This window comes from Halichoeres trimaculatus, unplaced genomic scaffold, assembly GCF_033239565.1.
Source record: "Halichoeres trimaculatus isolate MK-OKI-2021-1 unplaced genomic scaffold, fHalTri1.1 fHalTri1_scaffold_16, whole genome shotgun sequence".
NCBI lineage: Eukaryota > Metazoa > Chordata > Actinopteri > Labriformes > Labridae > Halichoeres > Halichoeres trimaculatus.
The window spans coordinates 25646563-25670009 of NW_027437194.1; the positions used below are offsets into that span (position 1 = coordinate 25646563).

General features: G+C 41.1%; 1 protein-coding gene across 2 annotated transcripts; it reads right to left on the reverse strand.

Annotated features, from left to right (window-relative positions):
• Window positions 1-2: 2 nt before the first annotated feature.
• Window positions 3-22999, reverse strand: hnrpkl (heterogeneous nuclear ribonucleoprotein K, like). 2 transcript variants are annotated; one of them, XM_074691000.1, is made up of 16 exons: window positions 22756-22999; window positions 21571-21677; window positions 18436-18533; window positions 18299-18355; window positions 17405-17448; window positions 14265-14337; window positions 13896-14009; window positions 12412-12540; window positions 12023-12330; window positions 11769-11822; window positions 10758-10791; window positions 9377-9392; window positions 5989-6021; window positions 5808-5875; window positions 5517-5686; window positions 3-2502 (listed from the first exon to the last, which is right to left on the reverse strand). In XM_074691000.1, the coding sequence occupies exons 2-16, from the start codon at window positions 21629-21631 to the stop codon at window positions 2472-2474; spliced, it is 1290 nt and encodes a 429-aa protein (XP_074547101.1). In that variant the 5' UTR covers window positions 21632-21677; window positions 22756-22999; the 3' UTR covers window positions 3-2471. The 2 variants fall into 2 exon arrangements, with proteins under 2 accessions (XP_074547101.1, XP_074547100.1); XM_074690999.1 differs by having other exon boundaries at window positions 10758-10797; window positions 22756-22997.
• Between the last annotated feature and the right edge of the window lie 448 nt (window positions 23000-23447).

The following is a 23447-nucleotide window of genomic DNA, read 5'->3' on the forward strand; positions in this document are numbered from 1 at the left end:
GAGATACAGATATGAACAGAAAAAAAAAAGAAAGAAACACTCGTGGACTCAGAAAGCTGTACACTCCTCACATTAAAGTTTCAAACTTTAAAAATTCTTCCAAACTCAAACTCAAGGTTGAATCACAGCCAGCTCCACGGAAATGAGCACGAAAAGAAAAAGGTTAACAAATCTCTTAATGGCACAGTTTCCTTCAAAATATGTAGAAAGTTTCCCAGACTAAACACTCTCAAAGTCACTATGTAAATACAGTTTATCACACACACACACTCTCTCTTGCACATACACACTCTTTGTACAAATCTGCCTCCAAATGAAAAACAAAAAATTACTAAAACTCTCTTTTTGCTGCTCAGCACTGAAACGTTTATCTCAAAGCGAAGTGAATATTGTTTTGTAGCGACCTTTTTTATTTTTTTAAAATGTCAAACTACTCCATAAAAGCACTTCTTAGGGAAAAAGGAACATTATTTGGCAATAAAGAGACATGAAGTGTGAAATTTAGTGTCTTTAATTTGTTCTTCAGTTGAAAAAATAAGGATGGGCTTATCCGTGTACGTTTTTTTGTAACGCTGTTTGGATAAAGTCATGACGTAAGATTTATGTCTGGAGAAAACTATCTGCTGTCTCAACATGTAGAGAAATCAAACCGTTATAGGAACACTGGATAATGTATGATCACAAAAAATCCAGACTTGGACGCTGCAAATACTGAAATCCAAGGCAAGTGTTTGTGTTGTTAGTGGTAAAAAGTTCTGAAAAATGTCTCATTTCAACATATTAAAAGACAAAAATGAGGCCTAAATGCCTCGTAAAGAGTAGAAAAAAAATGCCTAAGGGTATACACTTAATTTCTTGGGGTAAGGCGTTATTTTTATTTCAAGAAACTTGAAAGGTGAAATTTTTCAGGCATCATTTGATCTTTTAACGTTCTGAATAAAAAAAATTCTAAACTTTTAGCAGAATATGGCTCATCATATTAAGTGTGAGATCGTTTTTACTCAAAACAACACAGACATACTTGGATCCCAGATTTTGCAGTGAAGCATCTTTTGGGAATTTAAAACAAGAAGATATATTACCACCTTTTTTTTTATTTTGATATAATGAAACTAAATATTTGAAATTTCCTTGTGCTTGATGATCTCACCGTTAAAGCAAATCTGTTATCCAGTGGAAAAAAAGAAATTAAATTACTGTAACTCTCCTGTCAAATGATAATAGAGCTTATTTTCTGAAGAAGCAAAGGATACACTTGTCCCTACAATCTGCCTTTGCTTGTGATATATTATGTTAAGATAACAGGCTTTTTTGAATTAGGAAAAAAGTCACCGTAGGAATATTAATTTTAGACTCTTAAAGAAGAAATGTATTATTTGGTTACTGTGGGAAAATAACATATCCAGAAGTGAAGCTCCTGTGAAGAGTGTTTTGCTTATAACCAGGGGGCAACATGCAGTCAGTAATGCAGAAGTGCTAAAAGTCGCTGTCTGCAGATTGGCTTCATTTCATGGTGTCTGGAACAGGTGGGTGAAGTTGCGGATGCTTCGTCCATGTTTTATCCAGTCTATGCTATAACAGATCCTCTCCTGTAAAACCTGAATCTGCTGACGCCTGGCCTGGCTCTGTAAACCAAATATGATCTGGTGTTGGTACCATGAATTTTATTTTGAAAGTCAACAGGGTGTTTTAATGTGCTTTAAGTGCCTGACTTCCTGTCCTGCTCAGTCTGCTCTGTAAAAATTGGTGTGTTTTTCCTCCAGTGTGTGCCAAAGACTAGAGGTCTGTGTATCTGGCCAGCTGGAGCCGACATGAGTTGACACAATGATCTGAAACCTCACAGATCAAACCAGATACAGGTCTGTAACATATGAGCTGCCAAATCAACACTACAGTTCCTCCTCACAGGAGCTTCAAAGAAATTATTTCCTCAAAATAAGAAACCACATTTCTAACTTGCTGTAATGATAATATTCTCGTAGCCTCTAAAAACAAAGCGTTTGTTTTAAGGATGACCAACTAAACTGAGCAGTCTTATTCTGAGGCTACAAGAGAAACGTTCAATCTAAGTTGTGCAGGCAAGGCTTTTGCAGTTTCTTAACTTTGACTGCTTTGACCCAGCGTGAAGAGAAAGTAAAAGACTTCCTTACAAAAAGATTACATTCTGCATGCTGTACTGAAATGCCAGAGACTGAAACACCAAAAGTTATCACAGATGCATTTTACCCCAATGACAGCACAACGACTTTCTAGAACTTAAAGTAACACCAGCACAGAAACATGTTGAGCACTCGATGACTGGCAGCTGTGAACTTCTTTTAAAACAGTCCTGAAAATTAAATTTGAAGATGGTGCACAGTTTGATATGTAGAGGAAGGAGCACGTCTACCCAAAGCAGAGGAATGTGGCTCTGAATAGAAGGAGGAACAGTTTGGCAGCATGGCTTCATCTTCTCCTTCACCTCCTCCTCCTCAGAAGAACCGCCCCGAGTACTGCCGCACGCTGAAATAAGAGACAGATAAAAGGTGGAGACATTTTAAAACGTTAATAATATTTATTTCAACAGGACAGGGACACAGGTCACGAGCTGTTAACGCTGGGAGCTGAGAGACATTTTTCATGTGCAGAGCGGCTGTAAGTTATAAAAAGTACGTCGAGGTCAAGGCTCAGGATAAATTCTGTCTGTGAGAAGCTGTGCAGCTGCTGAGAGCTGTTAGCCTTTAAGTGAGGAGAGGAAGTGTCTGTGAAACGCTTTAAAGATGAAATATGGACAGAAGAAAAACAGCTCTGTGTCCTGGATAATGTGACAACTCTAAACATTTAATTCATGCTTTTAAACATTCTAGCTTTCTAGCTAATGTTTACAGGTAAATGTTTTAACATTAGAGTGAGACTCTTGTTTAGTTTCACTTTTTCTTGTTTTACTGCTGCATATTTTTGTTAGGCACTGTGTCGTCTCACAGTGTCAATAACGGTGGGAAAATTAACCAGAAGTTTTATGTTCAAGATAAAAGCAGAGCAAGGCTCAAAAACAGAGATACTGAAACCAGGAAATGTTTTCAAGTTGTGCCAAAAAGCTGATAACACTGCTGGCTCCACACATAAAACGTATTTTACAAAATAAAGTAATAAAAATATATTAAATCAATATTGTTTTCTACTGATACCCACTAATCTAAACCAACATCACCTCTAAAAAAAATCATTTAAAAAGACACTTTTTCTTCTAAACCTCCAAAACAGAAAAAAAACCATTAAGTGTGAAAAGTAGATTTTTCTAAAGTTCCACCTGAAAAAAAAGGAAAAATGTACAGTGACATCATTATTAATGAATTATTACCAGTAGTGCTGCTTTAAATACTCCCTTTGCAGCCATTCTCCACATGATATGTGCATAAAACTGTTAAATTAAAACTTATTTATATTAGATTCATTTGTTTTTCTAAATTAATTTCCTAACTAACATTAGCCAAACAATAATGTGACAAAGAGATTTTTTTAACTTGTTCTACATATTTGAAACAGCAACTAATTAGTTTTTTGGTTATCACCAAATTAATTACACCACAAAAATTAAAATCTAAGTCAGTGTTTATGTTTTTAGAAACTCCAATTTGTTCAGACTGCTTTTTAAACTCTGCACTGGCTCACTGTTTGAACAGATCTTAAAGGTAGAATTACTTGTTAGTAAACACAACATTCAAACTAAGCTCCTCCTCCTTGGCTCAGTGCCAGCGGCAGCACACACCCACTGTCTCTGACCAACCACCTACGTGAACACATTCACTAGCCCAGCAACCACCTGCAGCATCCCATTTCTATGCAAACCTCAGAGCCCTTTCATCCCGTGCTGCTCTCCAAGTGCCTGAAAACTAGTGAAAGTTGAAACTTCACCCTCGTTTTGCAAAAAGCTTTGTCTGTTCAGCATTTTGTTTCAATTTGGTTGTGTCTTTCTTCCTTCGCGCTACGTCCACTATCGTAGCCGCTCTTATTAGCTTCCACTTGCTATCGTCAACACGCAAAGTCACATGCGCACTGGGTGCTCTATGATTGGCTGATGCAACCACTCCTACTCTACACAAAGAAACGTCCCGATGCAACCAAAACATCAACACACAGGCTGAGGAGGGGGTTGGGGCAGACACAGACACTGACACACAAACGTACAGAAGCTCATAGGAGACAATTAAGCAGGACTATTTCTGCCAACGCTGAAATTCTATTTTCTTAGGAAAATCCTGCAGACTCTACCTTTAAACCTCTTTAACTTTTGTTTTAAGCTGAACAGAGCCTCACTAAAATTGCAGATCTTTTATTTTTTGATACAGTCTGGTGGCTGAAGTTCTTGAATGTTTCCTTCTAAAATGTTCTTTATGTGTCCCACACAAGCACCAGAGAGAGAGCTTTCTGCTTTAATGGCCAAAGACTCTGGATTCCTGTCAAACACAGTTCAGAGCTCCTCTGTGGTTTCTCAAAGTAAATTAAAGCTTTTTTTTTTTTTTTTTTACTTTTTATTAAACTCAAAGTTATATCATGGTTGAGTCTCAGTTTTTACTGATTTTACACTTTCTTTAATGTCTGGTATTAATTTTGTTTGTTTAAATTTAACTGAATTGCAATCATTCTATACTTTCTGCACTTTCTATACTCTTTCTTACTTTTGTTTTCTTAAATGCTGCAGTGACTCCTGAATTTCCCCTCGGGGATAAATAAAGTATTTTCTATTTCTATTTCTATTTCTATCATTTCATATTTTTTACAGATTATACTGATTGTGATTATTTATTTATTTATTTATTTATTTATTTATTTATTTATTTATTTATTTATTTATTTTTTGTGAAACCTGTCTTATCAGACTAAACACCAGCTTCATTCACATGCCCAGTCCAAAAATGTTCCCATTTCAAGATATTAAAGACAAAAATGCTGTCAAAATCACTTTAAAAAAAACTGCCAATGGTATAAAAAAAATTACTTATTTGATTTCCTGTATTAACACATCGTTTTTAGTTGTTGTTTTTTTTTTTTTTTATAAACTTGACAAATACATTTTTCTTACCCATTGGCAGATTTTTTTTAACTCTTTACAAGCAATCCAGGCCTCTTTTTGTCTTTTAATATCTTGACATAAGACAGTTTTCTGGACTTATCAGGTGAATGTGGCTCATATTGTGTCTTATAAGACACTATTTACAAAAAAATAAGACAAAGTACTTATTTAGATTTCAGTTTTTGAAGGGTAGACCACTTTTTGAGGACACTTAATGTAACTGAAAAACCTCTGGACCCAAAAGGTGAAAGTAGTTTCAGTAAATGGAGAACAACGATCACTATCATAACAAAACTAAGAGTCTTTGAGTGTTTCATTTTACAGCTTAACTCCCTGCATGATTGAGTTAATTAAAAACTAAAGCGGTAAAGAAAGTTGTTTGGATGTGAAGGAACAGGCCCTCAGAGAGGAGCATACTCCTCTGGGTGGGCAGTTTCTGAAGGGGGATGACAGAGACACGTGCCTGTTCTGCAGGAGGTACTGGGCGTTCTGGATCTGGTCCTGTGTTCCGGTGATGGTGATGATGCGGTCCTCAGAGCCCTCTAGTGGTTCATCAATCTTGATGGATGCCCCGGACTCGTGACGGATCTGCTTGATCCTTTGGCCACCCTTCCCTATGATGGAGCCGGCCAGCTGCAGACAAACACACGTGATGGATGAACGTAGGGTCCAGGGGAAAGATGTTTTCTGACTTTATTTTCGGAAAGATGGATTCCTTTTTGAGAGATCCTGACAGATTTGCTGCCACACTTACATCTTTTGGGATTGAGACTTGTGTCGTAATAACTGGGCCTCCGATATCACTGTATGACCCTCTGCCACCTGAAACAGGAGGTGAGAAAGAGCATTTCAGGTGAGTTTATCTCTGATAGGCGAACACAGCCCTTCAGGTTAGCAAACAAGACACTTGACACCTTGAATCCATCACCACTCACCAGACTGAAAGTGCTCCCAGGAAGAGTTGTTGTCTTCGAAAGAAAACAAGAAGAGAAAGAGAAAAAGCACCACAGGGACAAAAAAAAAGAGACGGTGTGATAGAAAATGATTAATACAGTCAGCGTCTGAGGAGACGTTCAAGCTTTCACACGATATGCTCCAACAAATGTGTCAAAGGAAAATCAGGTCTTGTGTTTTCAGAGCTCCTGTGAGGAGTTTTTCATCCATGTGAAACAGCCTGAGGTCTTACTGATGTATATTTTTGACCTAATGAAGCAAACAAGACTATTGAGTAGCTGATGAATTATTTCGATGGAGTTTTTATTAAAGCTGAAACTGCTGCCAGCGTGAGAGAAGACAAAAAAATCATTTACTGTAACATTTATGGGCAAAGATTCCTGATGAGAAACACATTGGACTGTGAAAAAGAGCTGGGGGTAAATGAGGCACCCTTTGTCCACAGGAGGGAGCCAAAACCAGCACAAACTTAAAGTACCAGGTAGGAGCTTTAACAGAGAAAAGGTTGGAAATAGATGCTTTCGTGTTCTGTTTTTGTTCTTTTTTGGAGACATTATTACAGCTGTGGGATGTTTTTATGAACAGGCTGCCATGGCTGTTTTCTCATGTCACAGATGACTTGAGATAAGGGTTGTTTATACTTCTGCATCAACATGTACGAGACACTCTGCAGGACTCCTCCGAAATGTATAATCGTCTGAACACGTTTCCAGTCCCACTACATTTTCTGTTTTTCCTTTTTTTAAATTATTTTTCAGGGGTTTTATGCCTGTAACTCACCGACTGCCAGCTGTTTCCAGAGCAGGGGGTCCCACTCATACTGCCAGACCAATTCAACTGATCTTTCAAGACCCACATAATATTGTGTTGGATGGCTCTTTTAACAGTGAAACTACCAAAAGAAAGAGTAATCTTTCCTCTTTCATCAGGGAACAACTTGTTTCGTTCTTTAGTAAATGGCAGTAGAACATAGGCTGGTTTCACCAAAAACATCTGTTTTTGACCAAAAATGGACAAAACGAGCTTCAATTAGTTTTAGCGCTCACATCCAAAGAGAACACTGCTGCCACCTACAGGGTCAGCTCGTCTGTACACCAATTTCCAAGTCTGACATGGATAGACAAGCTCCGTCATGCCCTAAAAATCTTAATTGACATCTATAGATGCTTATGGAAGCCAATGAGTTAATGAGAGAGGACAGGACAGTGGAGAGAGCAGGAGACAAGGTGAGAGTGGGTGGTGACGTGGGAAGGGCGTCACGGGCTGGACTTAAACCCAGGCTGCCCACACTGGGGCCTGCCTGGCAACCGAGACCACGAGGTTAAACCGACACACCACTATCTGCATTCGCTTATATCATACAGCAGCTACGGTAGACAGGAGACAGCGGAGGAGATGAAGTGCAGTTCCAGAAATATGGTTAATGTGTAGGCCTCTGCATACCGTATTTTCTGCACTACAAGGTGCACCTAAAAGCCTTCAGTTTTCTCAAAAGCTGACAGTGCGTCTTATAATCCGATGTGCCTGATATGTACCCCTACCATAGTTAGGGGGCGTCGTCGGAGTAACAGCGATAAGCAGTAAGAACCTGTAAAGAGGAATTCTGCTAAGTGCTAACGTTAGCTCACAGGCTGGCCTGGGCTTCTTCTCTTGTTTATTGTTAGAGCAATACAGCGCCCCCCAAAGGTCTGGCATTTGAACTGATCTCTGGAAACATCTTTTGTGGACGTCAGAAACAGCTTCGTCTTTACAGGGCACTTTTTTTGAAAACGGCACAGAAAATAGTTGGATAGGAAAATGTGCAGCTCTGTGTGGATGGAGCCTGAGTTTGACTGACTTATTGACTGTTTTGTTGACATTCCCTTTAGCGCAGCTCTATCTAGTGGATGCATAATGCAACCCCAGCCACTACTATAGCTTCTACTCTATGTGCCTTATAATATGGTGCACCCTATATGAAAACAGTTATCAAATAGGCCATTCATTGAAGGTGCGCCCTATATTCCGAAGCTCTTTATAGTGCGGAAAATATGGTAGTTTTGACCAAAATTTGACAAGACAAGCTTTGATTAGTTTTTAGCACTCACATCCAAAGAGAGCACTGATGCCACCTACAGGGTCAGCTCGTCAGTACACCAATCTACAAGCCTGACAGAGATAAATAAGCTCTGCTAGGCTCCCCCAGGACACCCTGTTGAAAAAACTTAACTGACGTCTATAGATGTCATTGGCAGCCATTGTTGTAATCAAATCAATGCCTATAGACACCAATAGCAGCCAATGAGTTAATGAGAGAGGACAGGACAGTGGTTAGAGCAGGAGACAAGGTGAGAGTGACGTGGGAAAGGAGTCACAGGCTGGACTTGAACCCAAGCTGCCGCTTGGCCTAATCAGCACACCATTATCTGCATTTTCTCATTACTGTATAACCATGAAAAAATAGAAGACAGCAGAGGACATGAAATATACTACAATTCTGGAAATATGGTCCATGTGCACAGGCCTCTGCATGCACCTCTATACAGACCTACACCAGAGGCTATGATGTTAATTTGCTGCAGAATTATTGACCAGGCTTTAAACCAACACTACAGGTGACAGGGTCCTGACAGGTACAATAAACTTTATGTGAACTGTTCAATTCTTACTAAGGTGAAATCCTGAAAGATTGTTGTGAGGAACTGAAAAGTAGAACAAAAATACACCTGATGTATCAAATCCCCAAATCTTGGAAATTTAAAATTGGTTTGAAATGGGAACCAGTTTTTGGTAGCCAAGCCTATTGAGGTCTCTGGGTGTCCAGATTTCCAACTATCTTTAAGGTCTGCCAAATGAGTAAATTGACAATAAGCTTATACTCTATGGTGTATGTGCTACAGTATTGATCACACAGTCGAAAATGAGGCAGCCAAAGTTCAAAAGTGGACGCACATTTTTTCATAGACTTTATTGTTGGCTGCTTTCATTTGTCAAGTGGTTGATTACACACTTCTTTCATCTCACATTCCAATGCAGTTTAAAACAACGGGAGATGGACAAAATAACCAAAGACAAATTTAAAGTCAAGGAAACAATCACCACTGGCCTGACTAATAAAGACACAGCTGAACTCAGCTGTTTATGAAAGTTTTTTAAAGAACATCAGGACCTTTGGAAAAACAAGGCAGAGCTTTTCTACATGATCTCTTTAAAGGTACCTTGGGCACAGACTAAGTGTGATTTCACTTTAAACCTGACAGCCAATAGCAGAGCCTCTACAGGTTATCATTTCTGAAGGAGTGAATTTAAAGCCAATTTAAAGCGATAAAGACGTGATTTTCCTCTGATGACAAAACAGTAAATCCGGATTTACATAAAATTAACACTCACCATATCCGCCTCCACTCTGTATGTCGGGATGGATTGAAGAGAAAAAGAAAAAACAGTTTTAGTGACAGAATAACAGACTTAACACTTGGTAACCATTCAGTATTGTAACACAAATAACCCAACTGGCTCTGGATCATTCTGTATCGAGAACAGTCAGATTTATCTGACGCAAGAAAGCAGCATGGTGCTGGGCTGATTCCTTTCACAGCCTCACATTCCCTCAGCATTTTTCAGCAGCATTCATCTCCATTTATACATTTCCTACATCTCCCCGCAGTTTGTCAGGACTGGTTTTAGGTTTAGGAACAGCATCCTTTAAAAGCTGCAGTCGACCTAAGTACTTCTCCTGTTTATGAGCATCCTATAGAAAGATAGTCTACCCATCTGCAAACTCCCAGCAGAGCAGCACGCGCACATGATCTCGCTGCTTCTGCCAACATTAGCTTTTAGCACAGAGTAATGTAATGGCATCCAGTGTAACCAGAGCTCAATCCAATGGAGCATCTTTAGGAAGTGGGAAAGGAGGAGATTTGTAGGGTGAAAACTGGAGCCGACAAAGTGAAGCAACAGCGTGAAGCTATTAGCCAGAAGAGAAGAAATCTCAGAGAGATCTTTGAAGCATCTTTCTGAACCCAGACCATGAAGACTTCAGCTGGCAAAGGGGCAGCCCCAGACAGCTGCACGGCATAAAACTAACCAGCTGTAGGTCCTAAAGTTACCACCGAGAGTACTTTTCACTAAATATCAAAAGACTTAAAGTCCTCACACAGCTTTCAGACTTCTGGTTCGTCTGAAGTGGGAGGAACGGCAGCTTTCAACAGATTTTGTAGTTGACTCAAGTTGAGTAAAGACGCCGTGAGGGAAGAAACAACACAAAATACTGGATAATAAACAAAATAAGTTCTCTATTTGTGATATGGACTTATCCTTTTGTTAAATTTCTTTAACTTGTCATTCCTAGTGACTCCTGCAGCTAAACTTCTTCACATTTCCTTTCATATCCTAAACACTGATGAACAGATGAACCCGAAGGACTCTCAGATCAGATTTACTTTGAGGGATTCATCCTCCACTTTTTAGCCTTTTTTACATGCAGTCATGTCCTGAAGCGAACCTGTTCAGGTGTTGCTTTGGTTTCAGCTCAAGTTCATTTGGTAGCGCGACGTACTCGGCTGCTCTGTGGTAACCAAGGAGACAACTGTTGCCAGGCAACAACAGGCCGAGATGGGTGTGCATGCACAGTGTAAAAGCAGCACGGCGCCCATGCCTTCATGCTACACTCAGAAAAAAGGAATTCCAGACACCTCGTGTGAAAAATAATCCAGGGTAGGAAGCATTAGAGAAGCAGCAGCAGGACACACAAAGACACAGAGACACTCACCATGCTGTCATAACGGTCTCCTCCTCTGCTTCTTCTGTCGCTACAGAGAAGAAAACACATTAATACACCTTTGATAAATACATAGATTCTTCCTCTTGACAACAGACTCTCTGTGAGGGTCAGGCTGATCCAGCACAGCTTTTGGTTCTTTTGGCGCTGTGGGCAGGAGCCAAGTCCATCTGGAAAATAAAACCAGCATGTCCATGAAGCTCATCAGCAGAAAGAAGCATGACGTGCTCTAAAACGTCCTGGTTCATATCAGTGTTGACTCTGGACTTGAGAAAACACAGTGGACCAACAGCAGCAGCACCAACATGTTAACCCTAAACCATCACTGAATGTGGAAACTCTGGACTTAAAGCAGCTTGGATTCTGAGCCTCTCCTCTCTTCCTCCAGACTCTGGGTCCTTGATTCACAAATGTAATGAACAATGACTTTTATCTGCTGAGGTAAGACTCTTCTGACATGGTCTCTGGTTCAATAGTGGTTTGACTCAGGGAATAAGAGATGTGGTTTAAGTCTTTGATCAGTCTGGTGGTGACTCTTCTTCCTTCCACTCCCTTTTTCCAGTAATCTGCTTGGATACTTCACTCCTCCTGAACCTTTTGTGTTTTTTGGACAACTGTCAGTCAGCAATCTGAACCATAATTGATGACTGAACCAGACTGAGAGACCCTTTAAAGACTCAGGAAACCTTCGTAGGTGTTTCCACTTCACTACCAGGATTCTGAATTTTATGTTTTTACTAACTGTAAGCCATAATCATCACTATTAGAAGAAAAAAATGCTGAATCCCTATGAAATCTACTACTGTCGTGCTGCTACGGCGTCGCGCTATTGCTTGACAGCTGTGGTTTTCGGCATCTAGCTTACATGCTGCCTACCACGAGAGGGCACAGTTTTGCTGTGGAAACGCAAACGGGATCGGGCTTAACTGTACCAAACCGAGCCAAACCGTACTAAACCAAACCTGACTGCTTGGTGGAGACGCAGATTTACCCGATGCTCACCTTGGTCTGTCGTCTAAGCTGCTGTGATAGCTGCTGTGTGAGAATCGGTCTCCCCTGTAAAGAATTAAAGACAAGGAAAAATGTTGGTGGAATAAAAAAAAAATTGTGAGGGTCACAGTTCATACAGCCAAGCATTTGAGGGTGAGACACAAACATTGTCTGGTACTGTAACAATATAGGGTGTAAGATAAATTTCTAAAAACCAGAATCAAAGTAAGAGTGAAAGCATCATCAGTAAATGGGATCCTCCTCACCCTCCTCTTGGCGGCGGTGGCGGAGGGAGCGGCAGATTGCGGGCCCGGCTGCCTCCTCGCCCACCTCTGCTCAGCGGTGGTGGAGGACCTCGACGGGGGCTCAGGTCGTCATAGTCCCTTCTGGAAGGCAGCATGGGCCTGTTGCCACGGACTGGAGGCATGCGCTCAAAGCCCCCGCGCACACGGATGGGGAATCCACCCATTGGCCGCCTGCCCCTTTCTTCGAACAACATGGTGAAGCCGCCATAGTCGTACGTCTCGTCGTAGAAATTGGGGTCATAAGGCTGGGCGCGGCCTTTGATGGGAGCCTGTTGGATGAGGGATCAGCGTTCAAATCAACAGTAAGACGGTGACTTCAAGGCCAACAGATGAAGGGGAAAGGAACCCACCTCTGACACCAGCTCCAGAATGACTTTAATGCACTCGATGACACGCTCAGGCCGCCCGCCCACCAACACCACCCTGTCTGTGGAGTGAGGACAACACTCCTGGAACAGCTTGATGGAGGTCTGCGTGTTCTGGAGCATCAGGAAAACGAGGAGATAATCAAATTCTGTCACTGAGCTCTCTGTTGACATGCAAGGCTTTACAGCAGCTGTAACTCTGCATTCACACCAAACACGACTCAAATCCTTTGCGAGAGTAAACTTCATGTCAAGTCAAAGTTGTTTTTGATACACAATTTGGCGCCCATCGTCAAAAAGGGCCATATTGGAGATTAGGACTGGAACGAACAAAGTCTTTGTCAGTTCAGAGGTCATTACAGCCACATAGCACTGTCTGGAGTGACACAGACTGCAGCAGAGGACTAACCCTGAGCGGACCATGATGGAATATTGGTGAAAAACATGAGTTTTTGGACAATTAATGTAGTTTTAGGAGCGGCGCTGTCTATTCCCCGATGGATCCCATTATACTGACGTCCACTGCACGATTTTGGATCTAAATATCTCCCGAAGCACTGCTTGGATCAGGAAAGACTTCTGGGTGAGTATTTTGTTCTACTTCATTCTATAAACAATGTAAAAACTGTATTAACCGAACTTATCCTTTAAGAAAGGATTTCCATCACATTTTTTTAAAAACTGAGGCACTGTCACAGTAGAGCCACATCTTGCGCCGTAGCCCCTTCCAGCTTTTCAACAGAGCTGTATACTGAATTTTTAGAGAATTGTAACCAAATATTTATTGTGACTGTGAGTGAGAAGGGAACGCAGCTGATATGAAACTTCGCTGCACACTTGCAAGTTGCACGGGTGGTGCAGCTGCAGCCTTATGTGCCCTTCATGGTGAAAGCATGTCATCAACACATTGGCGTGACAGAATATAAAAATTCACAACCGTATAGAATATTAGAGGCTAGTATACTGGAGGCACATGTTTCCTGCACAGCACTAGATTTAAACAAATCTTACACGCGACGCAATTAAGATCCACTTGATTCATTCAAGAACGTTGAAAATTCTGATCCTGAGACGTATGACTTTACTGATCAGCAGAGAGTAATTCATCAGTTGGTCATGGCACAGAATGATTATATCTGAGAGCAGCTTCTCTGAACTCTGTTTTTATGGAAACAGGAATAAAAAGGTGCTCACTTTAAGGAAAGTGAGTTTTATTATCTGCTAAGTTGTGAAAACCTTTGTCCATTACTTGAGTCCAGCTATCAGTTGTTCTCACAAGACACCACTGTCCCATTTAGAAAAACAGACTTCACCTCACAATGAAGTCAAGATCAACCTTGACCGGAGTGGAGTCTGAAGGAAATTCATCCCATTTTGAAAAATTTGTGTCTTTGGGCACTTACGAATGAAGCAAGGAAAACAAAACGTTTTTTACATTCCTGTTCCTGTTTGGTTCCTCGATGTCCTACCTCTCTCAGCTCCTTGATTTTGGCCCCTTTCACTCCGATGATGCCTCCTGCCAAGCTCTGATGGATCAGCAGGCGAAGCTCGCTGTCGAAATCCATCCCGCTGTAATGCTGGTACTACAGAGACAAAAAGCATCATGGGTAGTAAAAACTCCCCATCGGATAAAACAACCAGCATTGACTCAATTTGTTTGGGTAATAAGCACGGTAAATGTATAGTGAGCAAGTTGTTATGTGAATTAGATGAGATGAGCAATGTCTCATTCATTCTGTTGGGATTCAAACTCACACACTCTCAGGACACATTAACCTTTACCTTTTCACTTCAACAGGTGATATAATTATCACTCCTGTATCATCACAGCCACTCACCTCCTCTAGAGTTGGTATGATCTTCAGCAGGATCTCTCCGATAGTGTCGATGCTGGCGTTCACGCTGAGGATCCTGTCAGGAATTATTCCAGCCAAGAGGAAGCACGGCGTTACGACGAGGACAACAAGTTAACCAAAAGTCAAAGCCTGATCAAAGACATCCATGTGGAGCGTTAAAGCAACCACTGGCTGAGAGTCTCTTTAAGGAGGTCAGGTTTAAGTTTTCTACCTACACAAAGTTATTTTTCAACAATGAACCCATTACGTAAGCAGCTTACATGCACTTAATCTGATGTTCTTTATCAAAGTAAGAGTCTTGGGAGGATGGGCAGTTTCAAAACGGCTGAAATTAACGTGAGACGGGCCACATAGACTTGGGGAAGGGGGGGTCAGACAGAAAGAGAGAGATCTTCTATTACCATCCCACCACCAGTCAGCAAGCTGGGGACAGGACTGTAACAAACTGAAAGAGAACAACTGGGCCACCAGCACACCTTTTCATCGTGACCTGAGGTTTGAGGGAGAAGAGGAGGGAGGGGAGGGGAAGGGAGGGAGACTCTGGGCTGAGGTGAGGAGGAGGAGGAGGAGGAGACGGGGTGGGCAGCAGAGAAGAGTAACAGAGTAGAGGGGTTGAGCTGGGAAAGGAAATGCGAGTGGTTACCAACTACTGTGGCACAGGACAGGAGCAGGGTGGAGGGTTGGGTGAGACTTTGGGGGTGAGGGGGGGTTTATGAAAGGTTCAGCAGGCAGCGCTGATCGGATGTGGCCTGAGAGAAATTCAACAGAAGGGATGCAGCACAATTAAATAAAGAGACGACATCAATGAGTGACAGAGTGAGGAGGGAGGCAGAGCCTCCGGGCAGGAGCCACCGCTCCGTCAGAAGTCATGGACAGTGATGCTGAAAACCGAGGGGGTGGAGGAGGAGGGAGACCAGGTGGGCCACAGAGGACAGAGTCAGAAAAAAGATGTCTACTTTCTAAAAGTTTCAGGGTAAAATTAAAGGTCACAGCAAGGAAAAGAAACATCCAACAGCTGTGTTTCTAACCAGTAAACACCACCACATGGTAGCAGGGCGTCAGAGGGGCTGCACCTCAAAGAACATAAGAGGACTCAGAGTTTGATCACATTTTGTCAGTCGAATATTAGTTCTGTTGTTTTTAGCTGCAGCCCAAAAGTATGACAGGTTCTAATAAAATGACTTAGGTAAAAGAGGAGCAGAGTCATGCACAGACAGGAGTCCTGGTCCTGTCTGACAGTCAGGAGGAGGAACTTTGAACTAAGATACTGTTTCTATTTGAGTTTAGGTTCAGATTCCTGTCTTGATCGTTTCACATGAATTCAAACTGGGAGCCGAATCGGGTTTTGAGGTCCCTGAGCGCGTAGATTCGAAACTAAAACGGTATATATATTTTTAAACAGATCAAAGATGCCATAAAGAGGATCTGTTTTAATTGGCCTGCCTTGCCACCTTCTGGCTCATAGTCCTACGCACCATGACTTTAAGCAAGGCGTGTGATTGTTTTGAAATTAAATGAGGATCGGATCAAAACAAATATTCTTAGTTCAAGACAACACACTGAGGTAAGGTATTTATCAGTACAGTTACATAGCAAACGTTGTAGTAGCTGGCTATATGTAGTGCTATCGGAAGCCCAGTGCTCAGACATATCTTTAGGCTAACATGACAACAAGTGACAATAATTGTCTTCAATAGTGAAATAAAACAAGGAACTGGTTGTGCAAATCTGATCTCCACTGGCAGGCTGTTCTAGAGTCTTGGTACTCTCACATACAAAGCCCTGTCACCCTTGGGTTTAGTCTGGACCTTGGGACAGCCAGTACAGCACTACCATAGGATTGCAGACTGCGTGCAGGCTCATTTCAAACTCAGAAATACAGTGAGGCACAGGTCTGTGTAGGGTCAGTGTAGGTCAGTTAAAATTGGGTTGATGTGAGCACATTTCCTGGTTTTTGTTAAAAGCAGAGCTGCAGCATTTTGAACAATTGTAGACAGTGGACTGGTTTTTGGCTAGCTCATGTAGAGGGAATAGCAATGGTCAAGAGGGGAGTTGATAAAGCCAGATTTTGTCGTGACATTATGGACTTTACCTTTGCTACATTTCTGGTCTGTGGCCCAAAGCACAGGCCCTGGTCTAAAATGACACTGAAATGTAATGTGTCAAAGGCATCAGAACGTAATCTGACTTTAGTTTCCCTGGTTTATGAAATGCGCTTACACATGGGTCTGAGCTGCTTACCTATACACACATTTCCCTCTCAAGTTTCTCTTTTATAGATCCCAAACCAAGTGTGAAAGGTGGAGTATGCCAATTTCAGGGGCTGTTTGATATTTAAACAATATTTCTAAATGAGACCCTGGATTATTGCTACAGTTAGAAAAGACTAAGTGCCTCCTGTAGTTCATGTTAGGAAAACAAGTCTTGCTGGTCTTTCTTGGGGCTTTGGGGCTCTGAGCTGAGCCGCAACCATAGACTGTGTAACATATGAACGTAGTTTCTGTGACTTTAAATCATTTCTTTTCACTGAACCATAAAAGTGTTTGATTAGATAGAATATGAGAGGTTTCTGGTGCTTCTGGAGCCAGCCTCTAGCGGGCGCTTGATGAACTGCTGCCTTTAACATTTATGTGCCTGATTGATTTCTTGTGGCCAGGGGTTGCTCCTTGTCTTCATCTCACTTTGGCTCAATAACAAACTAAATTCCAGCTTAAAGTCTTATATAATTTGTGCATAAATTGACATCAAGAGCACTTGGGGTGTAAAACTTCATGTGCCTGATGTTGTAAAAAACAACAAAACCAACAATCCAAGCCTCATAGTGACAAACTGCGACTGATTCGACCAACAAACTCCTGAGTCAGGTGCAGCCCCAGATACAGGTGGTTTTTAGATTTACTTCAAACTGTAATGAAAGAAGTGGAGGTACTAAAGATGGACATATAAATCAAAGGGGACAGTACATGTTTCTTACAGGTGGAGGAGAGGGGAGTTTGGGGGAGGAGGGGGAGTTTTCTGTCATGTATATATAAAAATGTTAAAATGAAACAGAAGGCAGGTTATCAAAGACATGAGTTTGACTGTTCTAATCAGGCAGTGAGGCAATAACTGGTGGGACATACCGCTCTGGGCCACTGCTGTCTGGGACTGATACACTCGCATTGTACTGCATGGGCCGAAGTGGAGGTGGAGGTTGTGGTGGTGGTTGTGGTGGAGGAGGTTGGCATTGGGCAGGGGCATTCAATCACAAGTTAGGTGCCCGTTTAAGGAGGGGCACGGTTTATGGGCGGGGCCAACCGGGAGTGTCAGGTGGGCGGGCGGGCGTTCAGGGGCGGGCGGGCGGAGGTTTGGCCAACGCAGGAGGGGCATGTCGATCCAGTACATGGGCAACGGAGGAAGGTGGCCAAAAATAAAATAAAAAAAGTACAGGAGAAGGGAAGAGGGGGAGAAGGAATACATTTTTAATTGAAGACACGCTACACTTTGACCCACAAGTGAATTGAGAGAACTGTGGTGACTGAAGAAAAAGAGGAAGTGTGACCTGGACAAAGATAAGTGAGAAAAAAATAAAAACAGTTTGGAGAAGTACTGAAAATGTCACTCTATCCTTCAGGAACTGAGGCACCTGTTGTCACTTTATGGGAGGAACCAGATTCAGGCTGAAACCCCAAATCCAACACCTCTGTCCACATGAGCTAACTTGATTTTACTGCCATGGGAAAAGGATGTTTGTCTGTTAATAGCCCCTTCCACACATAGACTTTATCCAAATCATCACCTTAGCGCCACAGGAGCCTGGTGGGATCTCCATGATGTTGGGGTATACAGATCATTGGTAGATTTTCATATATGAAAAGGGCTAATGTCAAAGGATGGATACCTTCTCAGGGGAAGTCTTTGCATGTTTGGGAGCGTGTAAAACAAAAAGGAGGTTTAAATGATTAAGGTTTGATTCTGGGCGCTGGCAGCTCTCCTCTGTCGCAGAGATGCTAGCCTCATTTCATGTGTTTACTCACGTCTGTGCGTAGAGCTTTTATGTTCTTTCCACCCTTTCCAATAACAGCCCCGGCGTTCTGTGAGAAACAGATTTCCCTCAGTTATAAATCTCCTCCATCAACAGCTAATGCAGCATGTGCTGTCAACGGGTGTTTACTTTGCTCTGAAGCAGCACGCGCAGCTCCACCATCTCGTTTGCGTTGCGAGAACGTTTGAAGGTTTGTTCCTCGTCCATGTCCTCAGCTGGGCGTTTACCTGAGGGGAAGACAAGGTGGGTCAGTCTCACCTGAGCAGCTGTTCATATTTGGTCACACCATACATGTAGAGTATTTCCTTTAATGGTAGCATGCAGGAATTCAAAATTCAAACTTTGACATCCCAAACAGCAGTCAACCAAGATAATTTTTTTAACAGGTGATGCTGATATGTCATTCCAGGATCACATTTTGGTTGTTGTTCTGTTGAATTCAATAAAATAGTGTATTTGATGCACTTTATAATATAAATACTTATCTAATGCTGCCTTACCTAAATGCTGGAAAGCAGTGCAGTTTCTATACTAATCATATCACTAATGCCCGATCCTACAACATTTTGTATTTGTTATGCACAGGAAAATGTGGTGACTATCCATTTGGACCAACAGTTGATCATACTGTAATAACTGCAGAGGAGAAAAGAGTCGACGTAGTAAGACGTAGTAACTCAAAAAAAGTCTGGGTCTGAGTAGCTAATTTCTTTATCAGCACACACTGGACGGGGGGTGAATGTTTATCATAACTCTTTGTTTTACTTAGGAGTTTTGGCTGTCTGCAAAGAGGCTGAAGGCCCACCTCTATATCTCATCCAAACTGGGACAAAGCTTGATTCTGAGTTCAGCATTTCAAATATGGCTGTGTCCATGTGTTATACAGTCTATAGCTTCTGCACAGGCACATGGCATCACAGACTGACAGTCTGGTATAAACCAGGCTTTAGCCAGTAGCATGTTTGAGGTGGGTTATATAATGGATTAATATCAATTGGAGGCATGTGAATTCATAAAATAGAAAAAAAAGTGCCACTGTGTAAACTGTAAACATTACTGATGTTCATGTCAGAGGCAACAGTAAACTGCATTATTTCACACACATTACAAGACGCCACACTCATGAGGCTGCCTGAAGTGTCTGCAGATATTATTTGTTTATCTGAGGCCGATAATTTCAGAAAGCCATTATTGGGCCTGATTAATCACACTATCTCTAATCCTAAACTCATTTATCAAGATATGAAAAAAATTATATCTGTGATAAAATAGCAATATTTTTGTTAGAATATAAATTCATGTTTTAGGTGAGTCGGAAGGAAGTACAATACATTTTACGCACCTCCACTGTGGTAGATGGCGCCGAAGAGCTACAATGTTGCCCATAAACTGTGTAATAAATATAATCTCAAAGTTCATTCAGAATATTTTATTCCTAAACTTGATGATGTGGGTTTTGATGCCGTAAACATCAATGTTTTCTCTTTATTCTTGGGTCAGTTAGTTCATTTGAAGTTTAGTTTTTACAGTGTAGTAGACTGATAAAATAATAAGCACAGTCATGCTTTGTGCAATGTTACATTTTTTATGAATAACACTGTTTACACCAAGTGACATTTATCAGTTTCACCAGCTGACCACGTCATTCATTAAATATTTTTTTTGCAACATTAGTTTAATGTCCCAGTAATTTAAGAGACAAACTTGACACACTTAATGTTTTCAAGTTAAGTGTTTGTATGAAACACTGTATCTGACTTTCTTTATTTCAATCACAGTGAAATAGAAAAGTAGTTTTCCCTCAAAAAGTTAACTGTGTAGAACATCAAAATATATCATTATATTGTAATATTGTGATATTATTGTATTGTGACGTGTATTGTGAGGTTCTTGCCAATATTCACCCCTAATCATTTATGGATGTATTTATTTAATATAAAGGTAATCTATGACAGATAGAGCTTTTAATCTTTATGAAACAGACTTTAATTTCTCATCAAGACTAGGGCTGAACGATTTTGGAAAATAATCTCATTGCAATTTTTTTAGACCAATATTGCGATTGCGATTAAGCATACAATTTTTTGGGGGGGACATTTATCTTCTGCATTGTTCACTTAACACAATGTATATATATTATGTATAGTATGACTAACCAACAAAAGATATTGTTAGCATTTAAACAAGTCTTTTTTGTATTTCTTAATTGAAAAAGAAAAAGGAACACTGTGAAATTTTACTGACCTCCAGTTGTCAGTAAGAGTAACAAACCATACAGAAAAAAGGGACCAAGGGGTACGGCTCTACGATCCACTGGATAGATCTTTGTAGCCCGCAGGGTTTTTTTGCCAAAAAAAACATTCTGACTTTTGCTGGTTTTAAGGGAGAACAAGAACAAGATACTATATTCCTTTCAGGTCTGTGGTACATGAAACTTTTTTTTTTCAAATTGCAGCCTTTGCGATTTGAAAATTGCATTCTATCACATTTGGATGTCGGTTTGAAATTGATTAGTTGTTCAGCCCTAATCAAGACACTAAATGATGACCTGGTTTAGCAGCAGATCGCAGGCCCACACAATGGTAATTTAAGTAAAAAAATAAATAAATAGCTGAATACTATCATTGCACGGTATTAACAAAACATGCATAACCTTACTGTTGTACAGAATTTAGAAACCTGAGAAAATCCAATCACAGTATGTATGTAAGCTTTCTTTCTAATCATTAATACTGTCATCATATTTTTTTAAAAGCATTTCGAAAATAATTTGTGGGTTGTTAAAAAATGATCTGACTTTGCTTATTGAGGACAGATCACATAAAAATGTATAATAAATTGTTGTTTTAGAACCACAACCAGTTTAGAGTTAAACCGAGCGATAAAATGATCAAAAACATGGTGGTCGTTGGTCTCAGCCAAATGTATCCTGGAAACTGACCAGCACCACCATGTCCCCCTTCCTGGATTAAAACACGGGCAGATCTGCTCAGGGCCCACTGAACAGCAGTATCTTGGACAGGAGAGTCCCTCAACCATCTGACATGTCCACATGCTACTCACAACCAGCCAGAAATCTTTTTTCTTCTCCTCGTCCCTTGAGTGGAATTATCAGCAGGTATATCTCCTCACTGTATTTCAGCTTGGCTGTAAGGCTGCACAGGCTGCACAGGCTCAGTGTGTTTCCCATTTCATGCATGAGTTCATGTTATCATCGACAACATCATTTTTCAACACTTCATTTTTGTCAAAAAGATGTTTTACCATTGGTGTCGGTGTTGTTAAATGAGATGTCTTTGTCCTCCTGTTCAATTTTCACCTCCATTGTCTTGCACCTGCAGAAGAATGCAAACAGGCTCCTCTCCCTGGATCTGCAAAAAGAAGAAAGGAGGGAGGGCATTACACAATCAGCCTGTCTCCATAAAATACAGGCAAGGTTACATCCATCAAATATCAAGAATTCTTTCCATTTCTGGGGGAATCCATCAATCAATTTCAATAAATGATCAAATTTAACAACACTGTTATGTTCAAAAATATAAAAAGCTCAGTGGACTACAAAATTATAAGAGTGGAGAATTAAAGATACATTTCTGTTCACCCACTAACTCCATCTGTCATTTCATCTCTCAGTAAATAGCAGCTGTATTTTCTGAAGGATATTCATGCACATGTAGCAGCATAAATGATGTCTTGGTAATTCAGTTTGAACCTATGGTTGACTGAACTTCAAAACACTCCCAAGGGTCTTTCTTAGTGTAACTCGCCTGCAGGAGCTCCAGTGTGTGCATCCACCCACATGCACCGCCTACCATTACCAGTTGCACAGTGCATGAGCAAGTTGGAGCTCTGCAAGCTTCACTCCTGCACTGAGGCCTATGTTAATCAATGCAAACACTGGTTCAAAATCAGTAGCATGCATTTCATTTATCATTGTATACTAAAACATAGGACTTTTTGCATACAGCATTAGAAACAAATATCAGACTGTGGGTGCAATTGTAACATGCGCAATAATGTCGCCATATATAGAGACAGCTGATATCCATTTTAAATGTGTAATGATGAGCCTAGTCATTTTTATTGTACAACCAATTAAAAGCAAAACAAGGAGCCGGAGAAATATGGTCAAACTGCGCAATTTTTTACGTCCAGAAAGGTAAAACGTGTTTGTCACCTGACCTGTCTCCCTGCTCCAACTTTGCTAAGCTAACAGCTCTGTAGGGCTAACCAGTTACTGTCTGTGTTTTTACGAGGCGTGTCTCAGCCTCAGTGTACACGTTGCGACTGTAAAACATTCACAAGCGAGTAATGCAGTGAACACAGCGGACGGAGACACAGCTGTTCCCCAAATGTCAGCAGTGAAATCAGACTCCGCTCACCGTAAAAGGCGGAGTGACGCCGCGCTAAATAACCAGCTAACGCAAAATGACAACCTGAAAAACAAACCTGCAGCACAACTGCTCCAACTGCGGTCGTCCACGGTTTCCTCGCCCAGAAACGTGTGCACGGATTCAGCATGGAGAGAAGACTCTGAGGTTGAAAACGATTCGTCGACAATTCAGGCTGTGGTTGCTCCTTAAGCTCACCAAGACAGCACAGACAGGCGGAGATGAGTAACACAACGTTCACTGACAGGTAACGCTATCCTGATGTGGGCATGCAGGACAATGTATCGAACGCTCCCTCATAAGTTTGGGTTGTTCAGTCCTGAGTTTAGGCTGGCAGGCAGTTCTTCCTGTCAGGCAACATCCCCGCCCCCCTCAGACCGACACGCCCCCCTCAACCAGGGCATGACTGGGCATGGGGTTTTTTATGGTGGCCCTCAAGTGCAAAACATGGCAAAATGAAAAATTGCAGAACAAAGAAACAGAAAAGATAACAGAATTCAAACAGAAAAAATGAAAAAATGTGAAAAGAGAAACAACAAAGCAAAAAGAAAGAAAAAAGACAAAATAATATGCAAAAGCAAAAAGAGAAATTGCAAATACAGAAGAAGAAACACAACCAAAAAAGAAAATGGAAAGGTAGGTACCTGCACTGTCAGGAATCATTGGTGATTGGACAAACATACGTGTATGTCTCTAGATTCTGATTCTTTATTTGGATTTTCCAAAAATTATTAGCACTACCAGGAATAC

Coding starts and splice junctions, on each gene's coding strand:
- hnrpkl (XM_074690999.1), bottom strand. CDS start 21,631: ATGGAGGTGAAAATTGAACAGGAGGACAAAGACATCTCATTTAACAAC. Junction 10,798..11,768: donor AGCTTAGACGACAGACCAAG/GTGAGCATCGGG, acceptor TCTTCTCTGTAG/CGACAGAAGAAGCAGAGGAG. Junction 2,503..5,516: donor CAGTACCTCCTGCAGAACAG/GCACGTGTCTCT, acceptor CTCTTATTTCAG/CGTGCGGCAGTACTCGGGGC.